This window comes from Seriola aureovittata, chromosome 5 (genome assembly GCF_021018895.1).
Source record: "Seriola aureovittata isolate HTS-2021-v1 ecotype China chromosome 5, ASM2101889v1, whole genome shotgun sequence".
NCBI classification, from domain to species: domain Eukaryota; kingdom Metazoa; phylum Chordata; class Actinopteri; order Carangiformes; family Carangidae; genus Seriola; species Seriola aureovittata.
Window position 1 is genome coordinate 17,264,823 of NC_079368.1, and position 16,354 is coordinate 17,281,176.

General features: G+C 39.8%; 2 protein-coding genes across 2 annotated transcripts in view; both read left to right on the forward strand.

Moving 5' to 3' along the window:
• The window catches only part of wdfy3 (WD repeat and FYVE domain containing 3), an 89,054-nt gene extending 83,511 nt beyond the window's left edge, over positions 1 to 5,543 (forward strand). Inside the window, exons 65-67 of the mRNA XM_056375382.1 lie at positions 111 to 222; positions 422 to 619; positions 1,518 to 5,543. Of these exons, the coding sequence (XP_056231357.1) occupies positions 111 to 222; positions 422 to 619; positions 1,518 to 1,638 (431 nt within the window). The 3' untranslated portion in view covers positions 1,639 to 5,543. The remainder of the gene's footprint in view (positions 1 to 110; positions 223 to 421; positions 620 to 1,517) is intronic.
• A 3,950-nt stretch (positions 5,544 to 9,493) lies between these two features.
• cds1 (CDP-diacylglycerol synthase (phosphatidate cytidylyltransferase) 1) overlaps positions 9,494 to 16,354 on the forward strand; it is a 31,159-nt gene continuing 24,298 nt past the window's right edge. Inside the window, exon 1 of the mRNA XM_056375632.1 lies at positions 9,494 to 10,115. Coding sequence (XP_056231607.1) covers positions 10,047 to 10,115 — 69 coding nt within the window. The 5' untranslated portion in view covers positions 9,494 to 10,046. The remainder of the gene's footprint in view (positions 10,116 to 16,354) is intronic.

Below are 16,354 nucleotides of genomic sequence, written 5' to 3' on the forward strand. Positions count from 1 at the left end.
GGTTTTAAGCAAGAACGCTACAGAGAAAACATAATTTCCCTCAGAATTTCCTGCACTGATGGGATGTTTAAAATGCTGCTTCTCTGAGTGTTTGTGTTTTGTGTCCTCAGGCTACAGATGGGAGCGCCAGCTGGTCTTCCGGAGTAAACTCACCATGCACACGGCGTTCGATCGCAAGGACAACGCTCACCCAGCAGAGATCTCCTCCCTCACCATCTCCAAGTAAGAGAGCAGAGCGTCTGACACCAAACTGACAGAGATGATATTTTTATTTTTGTGAATTATCGGTGTGACGGACATACTGTTGTTGCCATATTGCCCAAACTGACGATCCTTTTGAACGCAAGGTACAATTTCACCTTCTTCCCATCCACCTTGTAATTCTCTCGGCCCCGCCCCCCCTTTATCGCCCTCTCCTCAGGGACCACAGTAAGATCCTGGTGGGCGATGGGCGTGGTCGGGTGTTCAGCTGGTCGGTCAGCGACCAGCCGGGTCGCTCGGCGGCCGATCACTGGGTGAAGGATGAGGTCGTCGACAGCTGCTCCGGCTGCACGGTTCGTTTCTCCCTCACTGAGCGACGCCACCATTGCAGGAACTGCGGCCAGCTCTTCTGCCAGAAGTAAGAAAATGATTGCCGACTCTCGTTTCTTTTACAGTTTCTTTTTGTTTTTTTTTTTTATTTATTTTAAGTTTTGGTTGTTTCTCTTGACGGATTTCTGTCCGTACTGTTGTAGTCAGGGCCAGTTTTTTCTGTCAACCAATCAGAATTTTTGAAATTAGAATTTAAACGAGAACCTGAAGATAGTTGGTGGGTTATTTTGTTCATGTTCCACGGCCGCTGTCTGAGTGAACCACACCCACTCAGTCCTGATAAAACAGATTAGCTGATGAATGTTGATTGCTGCCTATTTAGCCATGAATATTTAATGTTGGGTTATGTTTCTGACAATATTCTTAGGTCATGGTAATAATAGACAGAGGTAACACAAGTGAACTTCTAGCTAACACACTTTATTATTCTAATATTAAATATGATAGATATATGTGGCTTTTTGCTTAAGTTTCCTTAATGATATATTCTTCAGTTCTATATTATTTCCAGTTCCTTCAGTTTCTTATCGTTACTGAAGATTTTTCATACATTTGAATGAACTCTTATTAACGTTTTGTGTTATTTGTTCTGCAGAATTTCTCTCCGACTGTCAGGAGCACTGCTGTTAAACACTTTGCATCTTTCCTTTTCACTTCATCCTCAGCGTCTTTTAACTTGGCGTTCCCCAGGGCTCTGTCCCAGGTCCTCTGTTATTACATCTGAACTCATTATTAACTGATAAGATTCATTGATAACTGTGTTGTTAGTAGGAAACTTACACTTAAGCTGCATATGTCAATATATTTTCATGTTTTCCTCCACTGTTCTGCTTTGTTCTTCATAACATCTTTGCTCAGAACCTGAATTTCCTGCCTTTTTTTTTTTTTTTTTTTAAATATCCACCTTGTCTCTCCGTGTTTTTCAGGTGCAGTCGCTTCCAATCAGAGATCAAGAGGCTGAAGATCTCGTCTCCGGTGCGAGTTTGTCAGAACTGTTACTACAACCTGCAACATGAGCGAAGCGTCGAGGACGGCTGCAGAAACTGAGCTCCGCCTCCACCTCCACCTGCCGCCGCCGGCAAAATAAACCCCTCCTTTTGAGGACTCCTACCTTAGGAGCGTTTCATTCCTCTACCTGCCTTGTTGTCCCCTCAGCACCTCCAACATAACCCAAAACTCTCTCCCTCAAAACCCCCCTTTACCCCAACAGTAACCACATGTCCTGTAACACACTGACAGACGTTAACAGGAGGGAACGTCGGCTCTTTCATCATCACAGCAGTAAAACTCAGAAGAAGAGAAAAAAAAAAAAAAACTCAATCACCACTTTACCACCCGCACTCGTCTCCTGGAGGGAAAAAAAAGCAAAAAAAAAAAAAGCAAACACACCCTTGACGCGGCACGCTTGAATCAATCACCCGCCATCGTTGCTTTGAGATCAAGAACAGGGAAAAACTCACTTCCCCTTTCACTGCAAGACAAATAACAAACTTGTGTATATTGTAAATAATTACCATGGCCTTTTTAACTCTAAGAGGAACAAACACAGAACAAAAAATAAGGTCAATGAGAAGAAAAAAAAAAAAAAATACAAAAACAAATTGCCTGTAACATAGCGTTGTGACTAACCACTCCTGGCTTTAAAAAACAAAACAAACTAAATCGATTGTGTGTAGTCTGCGTCACGAGTCACGGCAAGTCCAGAGGAATTACACGGAGGGAGGGAGGGATATGAATGTCAATAATTAATGTCTGTGGGTTGAATTTACTAGTGGGTCTAGTTATGCAAAATTCTTTATAATTTCCTGATCAATTTTTTTTGTTGTTGTTGTTTACAAAAATGTGATTTATTTTGTGTGTGTGTGCGTTGCCCACAGTGTCAAGCCATCACCATCAGAAAGAGATTTATAACTGATTATCTTTTCCTTTTTTCCTTTTTTCCTTTTTTTTTTTTTTTTTTGCCAAATTGTTTCAATCTTTCAATTATATTGATTTTTTTTTTTTTTTTTTTTAACCTATCATCTATTCTGTCCGTTATATGAATTCCCATTTGGAGAATCTTTGTTGCTGCTGCTTTTCGAAGACTGGACACATTATCTTTTCAGATTTTTTTTTTTATTTTTATTTTTTTTTTTATTCTTTATTTTTAAACCATATCACTCCATTTATTTTGAGATTTTGTATGTTTTCCTATTTTTTTTATTTTGTTTGGAGAGAAAACGTCATGGGTTCATCATCTGTGAAAAAATAAGAATTGGGTAAAACAAAAACAATGCACACAACACGCACATGTAATATTTGCTGCACATTTATTTTCCATCGTGTCTTTTAAGCCTCGTTTTAGTTACTGTACAGGTTTTTGAATGCAACACAGAAAAGGGACTCTTCGTATGAATTGTAGTTTTTATTTGTCGTTTGCTGGACTTCACTTAGATCCTGTGGCATTAATACAGCAGCGAACGTGGCACTTTATCCATGTAGAAGATGTTAAACTGGAGGAGCAGCAGCCAAGCACCTTTTTTTCAAAGAGTCGTTTTCAGCACGGAGAGAAAGTCTGTCGACTTCTGAGATGTAAATAATCATTTGGGCCATGAAATCATGAAATCAACAAGTGTTTCGTCTAAAAAGGTGAAACGCATGGAGATAGTGGGACAGAGCTGCTGTTTGACCCTTTGATTCTTTATGTTGCAGTTGTGGAACACATGCAGGGAATAATGTCCACAACTGACCGATTTCACATCCTAGCTACTGAGCCCAGTAGACAAGGATTAAAACTGTATTTTGAGGTGACAAACATTCATATCAGCTGCTCGTTTCACACTAACTTGTTCCCTGTTCTTGCTCCAATCCAGTCAGATGGCCAGGAAGGAATCGAATGCACTGATAACTTACTGAAATGACCAGTTATGGATTTGGTTATCCTGTTTGTTGATTTAAAGATTAGTTGAGGGAAGGTTTTGGGGTTAAAATGAAATATTTTCTTGATTAAAATTGAAAAATAGTTCAGAGGAACTGGAGGAATTACTTGTGGACAAATCTGTGAGGGTTTATTTGTGCCAAAACATATGTTTTTGTCCACTTGTTGTTTTGCACTGTTAAGGGTTTTGTTATGAGTTTGCCTGGTCATCGTCCCTGCTGCTGTGTCACCGTCCATAAATTCATATTGGAAGATAAAACAAGATAAAACAAGACATGAGCCAAGAGAAAAAACAAAAGACAACAGTGTTTAAGAAAACTACACTAGGAGTCATCTTGTCATTATCAGGAAGTCGGCAACAAACATCTTGATGGACACAGTGCAATGAAACGTCAGTGACAAAGCAAATTCAGATCAATGGCTTTTTATTATAAAGCCGTATTGGTAAACAACGATGGAAACAAGGACAACAACAAACTGTCACCATCCTGGGGAAACGATGTTTGATGAGCTGAGGAAAATATTTCAGTTTTTAGATTTGCTTCAGTGGATCTTACAGATGATCTCTGAGTTTATTCATCTGAAGAAGAAGGAAAATGTCCTCAATCCTTCAAGAAATCCTTTATTTTATCAGAGATACGTGGTGCCTGTGCAGCATGTTTAAAATACTAATGTATGTATGTAGTGTCAATTTTTTAATGCCACCACCAGGAGCCGCCAAAATCAGAAGTAGGAGCCTTTTAAATGCAAGTAACGCCATTGAAACCAGCTCAGAGTCGACGGTGTACAACAGCTGAGTCAAGAGAAAGAGTTTGTCACGTGCACACGTTTATAATATGTCACCACAAAATGCTGTTTTACTGGACGGCTGCTGCTGGCCTCAGTAGTTCCACAGAAACAAAGTGCTATTGTTTTCATGAATAGACTTTAATATGTTTCCTTTGATTTGCCCCCCCCCTTCTAATTTCATTCACGTCTTCATGTCTTTTTGTTTGTGGTTCTGTGGGCAACAACGGTGCATTCAAGTGCTGCTTACTTTCTTTCCCAGAGAGACTTTTTTTTTTGTCCTTCTTGTTTCCCACAAGTCTTCACAGAGTCTAAAACAACAAAAGAAAAGAAAATACTTTTGAGAAAGTACTTTAATATTCACCCCCTCCCCACAGATCCCTGACGTTATACTAATGATATGCACTCTTGTCATCGTCCTTCTTGTATCATTCTGCATTTACGTACTGTAATTTAGCGTGCAATCATGCCACCTAGCTGAACAGGCCGAGTCGGCTTCTATCAATCAACAGTTTGTTTTGCACCTTCATGTGTACAAAAAAAAAAGAAAAAAGAAGAAGAAAAGTCGAGAGGAAGTGCGAGTTTTTAATGAATGCAGTTTTACGTTGTCATTTTAACAGAGGTGCATTTCACAGCGGATAAATGAACTGTACAAAGTATTTATGCAATTATAACTGGTTTTAGATTTTTTTTAATGATTATTGCGATTTCAGCAAGTTTTGTTACTTGTTGCATGTCTATTAACACAGCTGACTTTCTGTGTCAGTGCATTGTACATGTTCTCGGCATTATATTATCTTTTTTTTTTTTTTTTTTTTTGGATTTATTCTCTTTTGGGTTTTCTTGTTTTTTGGAGGCATTGTCTGATGAGTTACCCCGAGTGACCAAGCGTCAGGTTTGTGTACAGAGCTGCAGATCGTGTCCCCAACTCTGGGCGGACTTTTGTACTCTTTATGGAGAAAAAAAATCTAGGACTAGTTAAAGAAGAAGACGATGGAGGAGGGAAAAAAAAGAGAAAATCTTGGATTATTTTGGTGGTCTTGTATTAGACTGCATTACTACAGTATCTGGTGTGCAATCTGTGATAGCTGAATGTTCCTTGTATATTTGTGTTCACTACATCCTACAAGAGAAAAAACAGTAGAGCAACCCCCCCCCTTACAGAAACAAAATGTTACAATAATGCAATAGATCTGGTACTTATTCTTTTTAATTTCATTTCAATAAATAATTGCTGTTTACCACCAGAGGCAGACTCGTGTTGCATTTTCTAATTTTGGGAAAGTTAAAGATTTTCTTCCGCAAATATTTTTTTGGGGGGAAATTTAGTGAAAAGTGAGTACGAAGAAAGGGAAGAAATTGATTGTGTAAAATAAACATATCACTAATGATTAATTTGAGTAATTAATTCACCAAACCTTCAAATTCCCATATACAATGAAATAAAACTACTGAGTTTAACATTGCAGCTGGTGAAAAATACAAAAAATATATACATTAAAATTAATTATACAACAAAAAGTTTAAAGAAAATTAAAATAATCCTCCTTTCTAAAGAACAGATTATCTAAATCCACTATGTCCAATAAAACTTTTGTAATATGGATGCTAATGTGTTAATATACGGGTAGTATTTATTGTACTGTTGCACACATTTAGCTGTTCTGTACACTGTACTTTTGGAAAACAAAAAAAAAAAGATTCTTAAAAATTTAAGTAAAACCAAAATTAAATCCTCCTTAGAAAAATATACAGTCAAAATATTTTAAAGTGTGTTTTCAGCTCTGAAGATGTATTCAGCAAGATCTGCAATTTTCTGTGCAGGAGCTAATAACTTGTAAATGTGACAGAGCTGAATCAATACTACACACAATCAATATGCGGTTGCAAGAAAATGAAAACTAGAGGAGATACTAATGTTTTACTAATTATAGATTGTTTTTTCACATAAAAGAAAAACATTAAGCAACAACTATTTACATGAGCTTCCATTCACTGATTGACACAATTGACCATGTGACCATCAGTAAACATAAACAATCCGCACCAAGTATTTTAGCATTTCATAATTTCCACAGAATCAAGTAAAATTTAAAAAAAAGCATATTTTTACATATTGAATGGAGCATTACATGAAGGTAAAAGTTGGATATGAACGTTATAAGGATATGGATTAAAGCCAAATACACGAGCTCCTCATTGAGGTTTTTGATTGTCGTGATGTTAGACTGTTCTTTTAACTTTAAATGTGACTTTTTTCCTCTGTTGTGTACTGTAGGCAGCCCATCGTGAATATCGGTGCTCCCAATTAATTTCACTGATGTTCGCAAACAAACAACTGCCTCAACATCAGTGATCCCACCAGAGCTGGGAGCAACTCTTCTTGCAGAGGTAATACTTTTGCTTTGGGTTGTAAATCCAGCGAACCCCTTTACCTTTGCAGCGGTGAAGCGTCCAAACAGTCTCTCACCCAGACTGAGGCATGTTCACTTCACCTCCATCTAAATGGCAACTCTCAGCTCCAAGTCACATGTGAGCTTTTTTTGTGCATGTGTGCAAGTGTCCAGTTACTTTTCAGTCCCTAAAATTCGGGCACTACGTTGTTTAAAGGGCCGTATCTCCCACACAGGTCTTTCTTTATTGATGTAAACCTACTCAAATTAAAGATGAGACTTGGCGCTTTAGTTTAGTTTCCATTATTTCATTTCAAACTGAATGCGCTGACGCTCATATCATTCATAGACTTAATGATAATCAAAATGACATCGCAGACTTTGAATGCGTCACACATGTATACAAACACACACAAGTATAACCAAGTGCGTTCCACAAACCATTTCCAGTTGAATTTGTTAATGTGGATATTAGTTTATCTGCTAATTTGTGATGTTTAAATGTTCAATTGTTCCATTGTGGGTTCAATCTGATTTATTATTACTTTAAAAATTTATATAGTCATATACATATAAATACATTTCTTTGTATTATGTATTTTAATGTATTTTTATTTGTATCTTGGATGGTTTGATATCATGTTTTCATTCATATAATTTTGTGGCAAAAAGGTCATAGTAACAGACATATCAGACATTTTAGATATTGGTTGATCGGCTCATGTTTGATTAATAAAATACAACCTCATACTGTCATTACAAGGTCTATTTCAACTATTAATCCAGAGTTAAAGAGTCTGGTTCATTTTGCTTGGAGAAAATAAAATACACAGAGAAAATGTGGATGGATAAAACATCCAAGTCTGTGATGTGTTTCTAAGGTGTAAGAATTAGTTGCCTCAAACATTTACAATATTAAAGATTTAATAAGTATAAGTAAAATTTCAATGGAATTAAGCTTTAAATGGCCACACTTGGATGTTGTGTTTCTGTGTGTGTGCTGTCTTGTCAGATTAATAGCTGGGTTTGAATGTGCAGTTGTGATGGTTCAGGGTGGGGTTGGGGGACAGGAAATGCATGTGATGTCAGTCAGGGTCCGTGTGTGTCTAACTTGGGACATTATTACCGGTGGTTGCCCACCGGAGCATGAAGCAGAGCCGGTCAACCAAGTATGGACTGCCTAGAGGCGGGGGGGGGGGGGGGGGGGGGGGGGGGGGGGGGGGGGGGGGAGAGAGGGGGAGAGAGAGAGGGAGATAGAGAGAGAGAGGAGGGGGGAGGGAGAGAGAGGAGAGAGAGTGGGAGAGGGACGGGGGAGAGTGAGAGAGAGAGAGGGGGAGAGGGACGGAGGGAGAGAGGGGGGGAGAGGAGGGGGAGAGGCAGATAGGGGGAGAGGGACAGAGAGAGGGGAAGAGGGAGAGGGGGGAGAGAGGGGGGGGAGGCAGAGAGGTAGAGGGAGAGAGAGGAGGGGGGAGGGAGAGAGAGGAGAGAGAGGGGGAGAGGGAGAAGGAGAGAGAGAGAGGGGGAGAGGGACGGAGGGAGAGAGAGAGGAGGGGGAGAGAGAGGGGGGAGGCAGATAGGGGGAGAGAGAGAGGGAGATAGAGAGAGGGGGAGAGGGAGAGGGAGGGGGGGGGAAGAGAGAGCAGGGGAGAGAGAGAGAGAGAGGGGCTGGATCCACCGCAGCAGCACCAGCTGACACGCGTCAATTTGATAAAGAAACGTAGACTGGGACCGGAACTTTCGTAGCTTGTCCTTCAAAATAAACCTCTTTTTCTAGTAACGTCATTGACAAGACACAGGTTAAATAAAAATGACTGACTGATTGAAAATAGAAGAAACTGGTTGTATACTGGTCCGTGAAATGAATGGAGGAAAGTTTGTCATTTAGAGGAACTGGATGTGCTTAAATAAGATTATTACTTCATGTGGTGGAAAGTAATTAAGCTTCCTGTCTCCACTTTTGAGAGTTGATTGTTAAATTTGATGAGACTTTCTACTTTTCAGAGGGAGATGTTGGACATATTTATATTTTACTCAAGTATGTTTACATCTGAAAACACAGTGACTGAAATAAATAATGTCATAAAGTAAAATACAACTTGCAGCTTATCCCTAGTAGGTTTCACTAGTAATAGGCGACTTGTTTACTTCTATTTGAGTAAAAGTGAAAAGCAAACATTTCTGTGGTAACTTATTATTTTTGGTATTTTACTGCTGCAGATTCTGATATTTTCCCTTTACAGTATATTTAGGATTACTTGCCCTGGATAAATTACAAATTACAGGTAAGTACAAGTAACAAGTACTTTGTTAAAATTCTTAAAATTACACATGTAATATGAGCAAAATATACAAGAAGTATCAAAAATATTTGTTATGCCTGTGTGATTAATTATATTTTTATGTATATATTTCATATTTTATAAGATGATCATATGTTTTCTTTGAAAACCCATAATCAGCAGGTAACCAATAATTACAGCTGTCAGATAAATGATAAATACAGTGGAGTAGAAAGCACAATATTTCGCTCTGTATGAATGTAAAAAGTAACATAAAGTAACTCAAAATTTAATACAGTGGTTGAAAAAATATTTCTAAGAGTAGATTAGTTGATTTTTGATTGAAAGTTAATCTGCAGCTATTTTGATAAATGATTAATTGTTTTAGTTAATTTTTTAAGAATTTAAGAACATTTGCTGCTAAAACTTTCTTTGTAACATCTGATTGCAAACTCATTATTTGTGAATTTAGGACCTTTTGTCAACAAAAAATAAGTCATTTGAATATTTTTTCCCTTGGGTTTTGGAAAATTATGGCATATATGAGCAGATTAATCAATAATGAAAATAATCACAAATTATAGCCCAAATTTACCTATTGACTTATTAAAGAAGAAGAAGGAAATGGGGAAAAGCAAAGGAGCAATGTTTTGCAACTCACTCCTCACCAGGGCTTTTACTGTGAAAGTTACCACCGGAAGCTGTTTGTCGTTACTGCGTGGAGCTTGATGGCAGTAGGAGGGGAGCGGGGAAGGGGACTGCGGTGATAAACAAACACACGCAGTGGAGTCGTTAGTACCTTGTGGAGCTCTGTAGCAGCGGCTTGGCAGCACCGGCTGTCTCCCAGGATAGCCGACCTCCTTCACGGAACGAGCTCTAAAGCCAAACCCGGGTTAAAAATCCAGGATTTTATCTGAAAAACCCAGGATTTTATCCGTCCTTGCCCTCTCTCTCTCTCTCTCTCTCTCTCTCTCTCTCTCTCTCTCTCTCTCTCCCTCTCTCCCCCCCCTCTCTCTCACTCCTTCCCCCGGACTCGGCTTATGTGACACATTAACGTCCCGGCGGCGAAACGAGCGAAACATGACGGAGCTGAGGAAGCGAGGCGGAGGCGGAGGAGACCCCGACAGCACGGAGAATATCAGCGACAAGGTAAAGTGCATTATAACGGGTAAAAAAAAAAAAAAAAAAACACAACACACCAGCCTCCCTTCCCCTCCCTCCCCCCGTGAGACCTCGCCCTCAAAACAAGTTAGGTAGGTTTGTTGTCAGACGCTGGACAAGCTAGCTGGGTCGCCAGGTTAGCAGGGGAGCTACATAAGCTAATGAGTTAGCCGCTCGCTCCGGTTTAATACCGCGACAACACAGTCACGGAAACCGCTCCGTATTAAGAAATAACGACTTGTTATTGACGTGACGCCGAGGATGTCACCACATTTTCACACTGTCATCGTGAAATAAGACTCAACCGTGTCACGTCGCTGGCTCATTCAACGACCGTGTGTGTGTCAGCTGAATATCCAGCTTATTAAGTCGGATTTGTGTGTAATTGAATTACGATAAATAAACAGGTGAATGGCGTGCGAGGCCTCCTGGCTTCTAGTGTAAGACATGCAGGGATGATTAATGAGAAGAATAGGGCTCAAGTGCCCAAATTGGCCTCATTTGGCAATATTTTATTCCTCTTTTCCCATTGAGTTGCACCATTCTGCTAAACAACATTATCCCCACACAACTTAACTCTCTGTGTGACTGCTGCTTTGACTCAAAGGATCAAAATACTTACCCACACTGAGAGTTAGAGAGCAAATGGGCATCTTAGGAGAAAGGGGAGAACCTGATTTTGAAATGTAAATTCAGTGTATTCAGTATGCATGTTGATTTACTACTTATATTATTAAAATTATTTGATTTCTCAACTAGGAAATGCAAACCGGAGCAAAACATTTGCTTTTCACAGCTTTTTAACAGTGAGGATTACACTGATTTTCAGTGATTTATCAATGAGAATTGAAATTCTTTGGATTTAGGAGTGTTGTCCACATTACACAAAGACATTTGGAGACGTTTCCTTTGGTTCTGGAAACTTGTGATGGGCATTTGTTAATTTTATTTTTTTTTTTTACCTATTAATTGAATAAATAATAAAAATCCTCTCCAAACAATATACAAATACTGACTATTTGCTATTTAACTTTAATTTGCACGGTTAGTTTTAGCATCACTAACCACATGATCTGGGATTTTTCTTGTTTTCTTTTTACAGTTTCTCGATGATTTATAGAGGAAATAATTAGTCTAATAATTGTAGAAATGACAGATTGCTGTTCGTCAGTTTCAGCCCTGAATGTACACACCGTCACGTTCAGGGCCGCAGCTGCTCAGATGCAGCGTTGATGTTTATCGACCACCAAGAGTCTAAAGATACATTTTATATGGTCCTGTACTTGAGCTCACACAGACAACTTCCCACCTCCAGATCCAAAGATTAAACACAGTCAGCCCCACCTTCAAGCTCCACTTGTGAGTCCTGTGTCATGTAGACTGGGGGTCGCTCGCCAACACTCTGCATAATGTCTCTGAAACTGTGCCAAGGAGCTCGCAATGTCCCAGAAACACTGCAGATGGCCTGTATGTGGTACGTGTGCTGTTGTATGTCCGATTCACACAAGGTCACCTCTTCGGAAAGCGTGAATCACAGTAACTGTAATTTCCATGTGACCTCGACACCGATGTGAGAGATTCTGTCCCGCAGTGACTGAGCTCTGTGAATATTCGTCGTTTTCAGTTTTGATTAATTTAAAGAAGTGAAAACACAAACATTCATTAGTTAAATCCTATTGTAACTTTTCTTTGTTGTAAACTGAATATCTTTGAGGTTCTTGACTGTTAGTTGGACAAAACTGGACTATAGGAACTTTTATAGACAAGACAAGTGATTGAGATATTGATAATGAACGTTGTCATTAGCTGCAGCCCACTGTCTCCATCTTCACTCCCCTCCAGCTGTCCATGAGTGAGGACGCAGCTGTGAAGTCTTTATTTCTGCTGTTCCTTATGTGGTTCCTTTTTTCCTTCACTCAGGTCTGCAGTTCGTTCCAGTCAAACATCTGCTGCTGCTGCTTTTATTATCTAAATACATCATTTACATTTTGTCAGAGGGTTTTTGCATTGGTTGTGTTTGAGGAATGAGAAGTAAAATGATGTCATATCCAAACAAATGCACTTGTGCCATCCATATTGAATTACCACAACAATAGAGGAGTCTTTGAGTGAGAAGGGGCCACATCCACCTGCTATAAAGTGTTGTTTGTTGTCTGCAGAGTGAGTGCGATGGTGAAACTGCCTCAGCAAGCCACAAAAAAATCACCACAGAAATAAAAGTATCGGTAACATTTGTTTTTTTATGCCTCTGCACCGGCTTGTTTTTATGTTTTCGGGTTGTCCTTCTTGTGAACGCAATATCTCAGCAACGCCTTGAAGAAATTTCTTCAAATTTGGCACAAACATTCACTAGGTCTCAAGGATGAAGTGATTCAATTTTGGTGGATTTAAGGTCAAAGGTCAAGGTCACCGTGACCTCACAAAAGGCCTTGTGGACACAATATCTCTGGAACTCCTCAAGGGAATCCCTTAAGTTTGTAGCCGTGTTCTGATTGGTTAGTTGGTTTGTAGCTCTATTCTGATTGGTTGGTAGGTTTGTAGCCGTATTCTGGTTGGTTGGTTTGTAGCTCTATTGTGATTAGTTAGTTGGTTTGTAGCTCTATTCTGATTGGTTGGTTGGATTGTAGCTGTATTCTGGTTGGTTGGATTGTAGCTGTATTCTGGTTGGTTGGATTGTAGCTGTATTCTGGTTGGTTGGATTGTAGCTGTATTCTGGTTGGTTGGATTGTAGCTTTATTCTGGTTGGGTAGTTGGTTTGCAGCCGTATTCTGAACCTTCATCTGGGCTCAAGGATGAACTGATTACATTTAGGCAGTCAAAGGTCACAGCGATTCACGAAACACAGATGTCGTGCTATACATCTCCTAACAGAGTCTTTGTAGAGATTCAGGGTCTGACTGCCTCTATCTAGAGTTTAATTCCCTCTGGAGCCACTCGTACTAAAAACAGATTCACTTGTGTAACTCACACACATGCACCAATCACACGTTATACACATCTATACGTACTTCCTGGTTACGGTTGCCTGGCTGTGTGTTTACAGCTTGGTCATTGTGGCACACAGCTGCATCAGTGTCCCAACATGTTCGTCCTCGTCTCCTTCACAGACCATTTTTGGCGACGTCCCGCTGAAGCCCTCTGTCTCAACACAGGAGACATGAGAAGCATGACTTGACAGATTCAAGCAGGGATATCGTGGAGGGTGAACCCTGTTAGCTAACCCTTGTTTACATGAAAACCTTCTGATTTTAGGTTCATGCACCTCTGTATTGAGGTGCATGAACTTACACATATAATCATGATGTCTTGTGTTTTTGTTATATTAGAACCAAACTGACACTGGGTTGTTGAGGTCAATATCAATATTTGAGAGTTCAAACCTCTGATAAGGACAACACTGTATAATGTACAACAGAAATATTCAAAATGGGAGTGGGTGGGATATTTTACTGAGAAATAAAAACCTCCTGTCAGGAGAACAAACCGTGTAATTGCTTTGGTATTTGTGTACTGCAGCGTTGTGGTTCTACACAAGCGTATACAAATAAATCAAACCATTTATCCATTCAGTCACACACACACACACACATGGAGGAGGATCCCTGCTCTGACTTACTATGTTGGCAAATTGCCTGTTTGCTTCAAGGTAAATTCTGATAATATATGCGGCTGAGTGTGAGATTATAAAACCCTTTAGCATGTAGCTAGCTGCCATTTGGTTCACTGGCTATTGGAGATGTTAGCTTCTGTCTATGGGTCATTCACATAAAGCATCTTTAAATAGTTTATTTGAAACTTGAAGTATCTACGTCTTTTAGCTTGATTGTTTTCCAGTTGCAGCACCGGTTGATTATGAGCCTGTTAGCACTTTTTTAGCTTCGGTTTGTGATGATTCATATTGTTTACACCAAACGCTGCCATTTCAAGCATAAAAAGCTACTTGAGTTTGTTCAAAGATCCTGTTATATTTGAAAAGTTTCTGTTGAAGTTTGGTCACAATGCTGTTGGCTAAAATGTTTACACTTTTTGTCTGTTTTAATGTTGAAATCTAGAATAACAGCTGTGTTTTTTAAAAGCAGTAAAGATCCTTTAATCTTTTTGGCCGGTGAAAACAGAATCATTCAAGGAGCATAAATACTTCAAAATACGAGTTTTTGGTAGAAATGTTGTTCATATCAAATTAGTTCAGTCATTTGAGGAAATAGAAACAAAGAAAAAAGTAGTCCCTCTGTTTGGAAAGCCAATTAACAACGGGCAAAATCGATAAAATCATATCAAAATCATGTGACTGAGTATCAAAGAGCAGAGATGAGGCTGATGCTTTGCCAGGATTTTAGACTGGAGTCAGGCTTGTTTTGACTCCTGCTGCCAAAAATCGCTAATGAGGCACAATGACAGTTTCCAAACCTCAGCCTGGTTATTCAGCTACTTGTGGGTACCATGTGACGTTGGTTTCCGAGCCCTGATTGGCTTGTAGTTAAATGGTGTGCGCCTAAGTTTAGCTCATACAGTGCTGCGGCGAAATGATTCTCTCTACTATAATTCAGATCAGGAGGAAGAAGCTGCAGGCGAGATCCACCCCAAAATAAAAACCCCCGAGAGAAATGTTGGGCAACACTGAACTAGGATGTTCCCTAGGATGGTCCCTGCTAGTACCTGACGATCCTGCATGTGTCCTCTGACAGTGTGAAAGATCTGCAGACTGTCGGAGAGAGAAATAAACCCGTTAGTTTGAGGTGTTTTTAATAAGAAGCAGGTTTACAGAGCAGAGGTGACAGTTTGTCAGGAATGAGTAATCCTTAAGTGTCTTATTTTGGAGGTTGAAGGATGACTTTGTTGTTTCCAAGCACCCTGCAGCAACACTCAAACGCATCGTGTTCACATGAGAAGCACCTCTATTAATCATTTAGTTTGTAAAATGTCAGAAAAATCTTCTTTAAGTGTCTCGTTTTGCCCGATCAACAGCTCAAAACACAAATCTACAATAATATATAACAGAGAGAAGAAGGAAATCTTCACATTGGAAAGCAGCTCTAAAACCGTCACAGTGTTTGCTTGAAAAATGACCAAAACAATTCATTGATTATGAGAATATTTGCTAATTATTTTTAATTTTCAGCTCTAAATGAGTGTTTTGTGGACCGACTAAAATTGTCACAGTCACACACACTCGTGTATTTATATTCACTCCCTCCCTGTGCAAGGCCACATTAAATGCTAAATTCGCTAATGTTACAAGCTAGTTAGTTAACTAGCCTGCTAACATGTGGAAGCAGGTGTCCTCAGTGCTGAAGCTGGAGGATTTTCAGTCGTCTCAAACTCGAGGTTTACAGTTTTGAATATGTTTCTCTCTTTTGATTTTTGCACTTTCACATTTCTTCCCAAACACTCAAGCCAGGAAGTGTTCCCCCTGAGCTTCGTGGGCCCTTTTTACGCCGTTGGGCCCCTGGGGCTCTAAGTCTGTGCATTAAAAAAACGGCAGCGGTGTCCCTGTGTGTTATCTCCAAGGCCAATATTTACTTTCATTAATTAGCATACCCAGCAGTGTGTGCTCGATTCACACTGCTGCTTTCCATTCATGGTACAAACACTGTCGGCGGGACAGTTAGCGGCTGCTCAAGACTCCACGTGACAGTTGACCTTGGTGGGCCGGCTGCTGGCCGGCTGCTCGTAACTGAAGCCTCCAGTAGTAGCACCGGTAGAGGTGGAGGTGGTTTAACTCTCTGATGGTCACAGTTTCATTCTTCACAGGTCTAGTAAAAAATGTCTTTGGACTGCAGAGGAGTTTTTACTGCTTCCTGTTGTGGCTCTGCATTCAGATAACCCTGTTTGTAACCTGAAATCTCTTTGACTTTTTAAAACTAATGTCGAAAAAGCTTCAGTTTCAGCTCTACTTTCTCAGCCTCACATCATGTTTGTTTTAGCTGTTTTTCTGTTTGGGAGAGAAGTTTGTTCTGTCAACATTACTTTCATTCAAAACAGGAGTTGCTGTCACGGTTTCTAGAGATTCAAATAAAAGTGTTTAAAGCCGCCTGGATCTTACTCACTCGTGTCACCGTTTTATTGTAGAGTGGTTAAAAAAATGTGTTTTTTTCATGGTTGGCGAGGCTTGAAATAAAACAGCGGTGTGAAGTGTTGCAGGGTGGGGTGTTGACCAGCGCTGGGGGGCACCTAGATGCCGCCGATGTCGGGGGTGGTACATAGAAAAATAATAAGGGCGAGTGTTT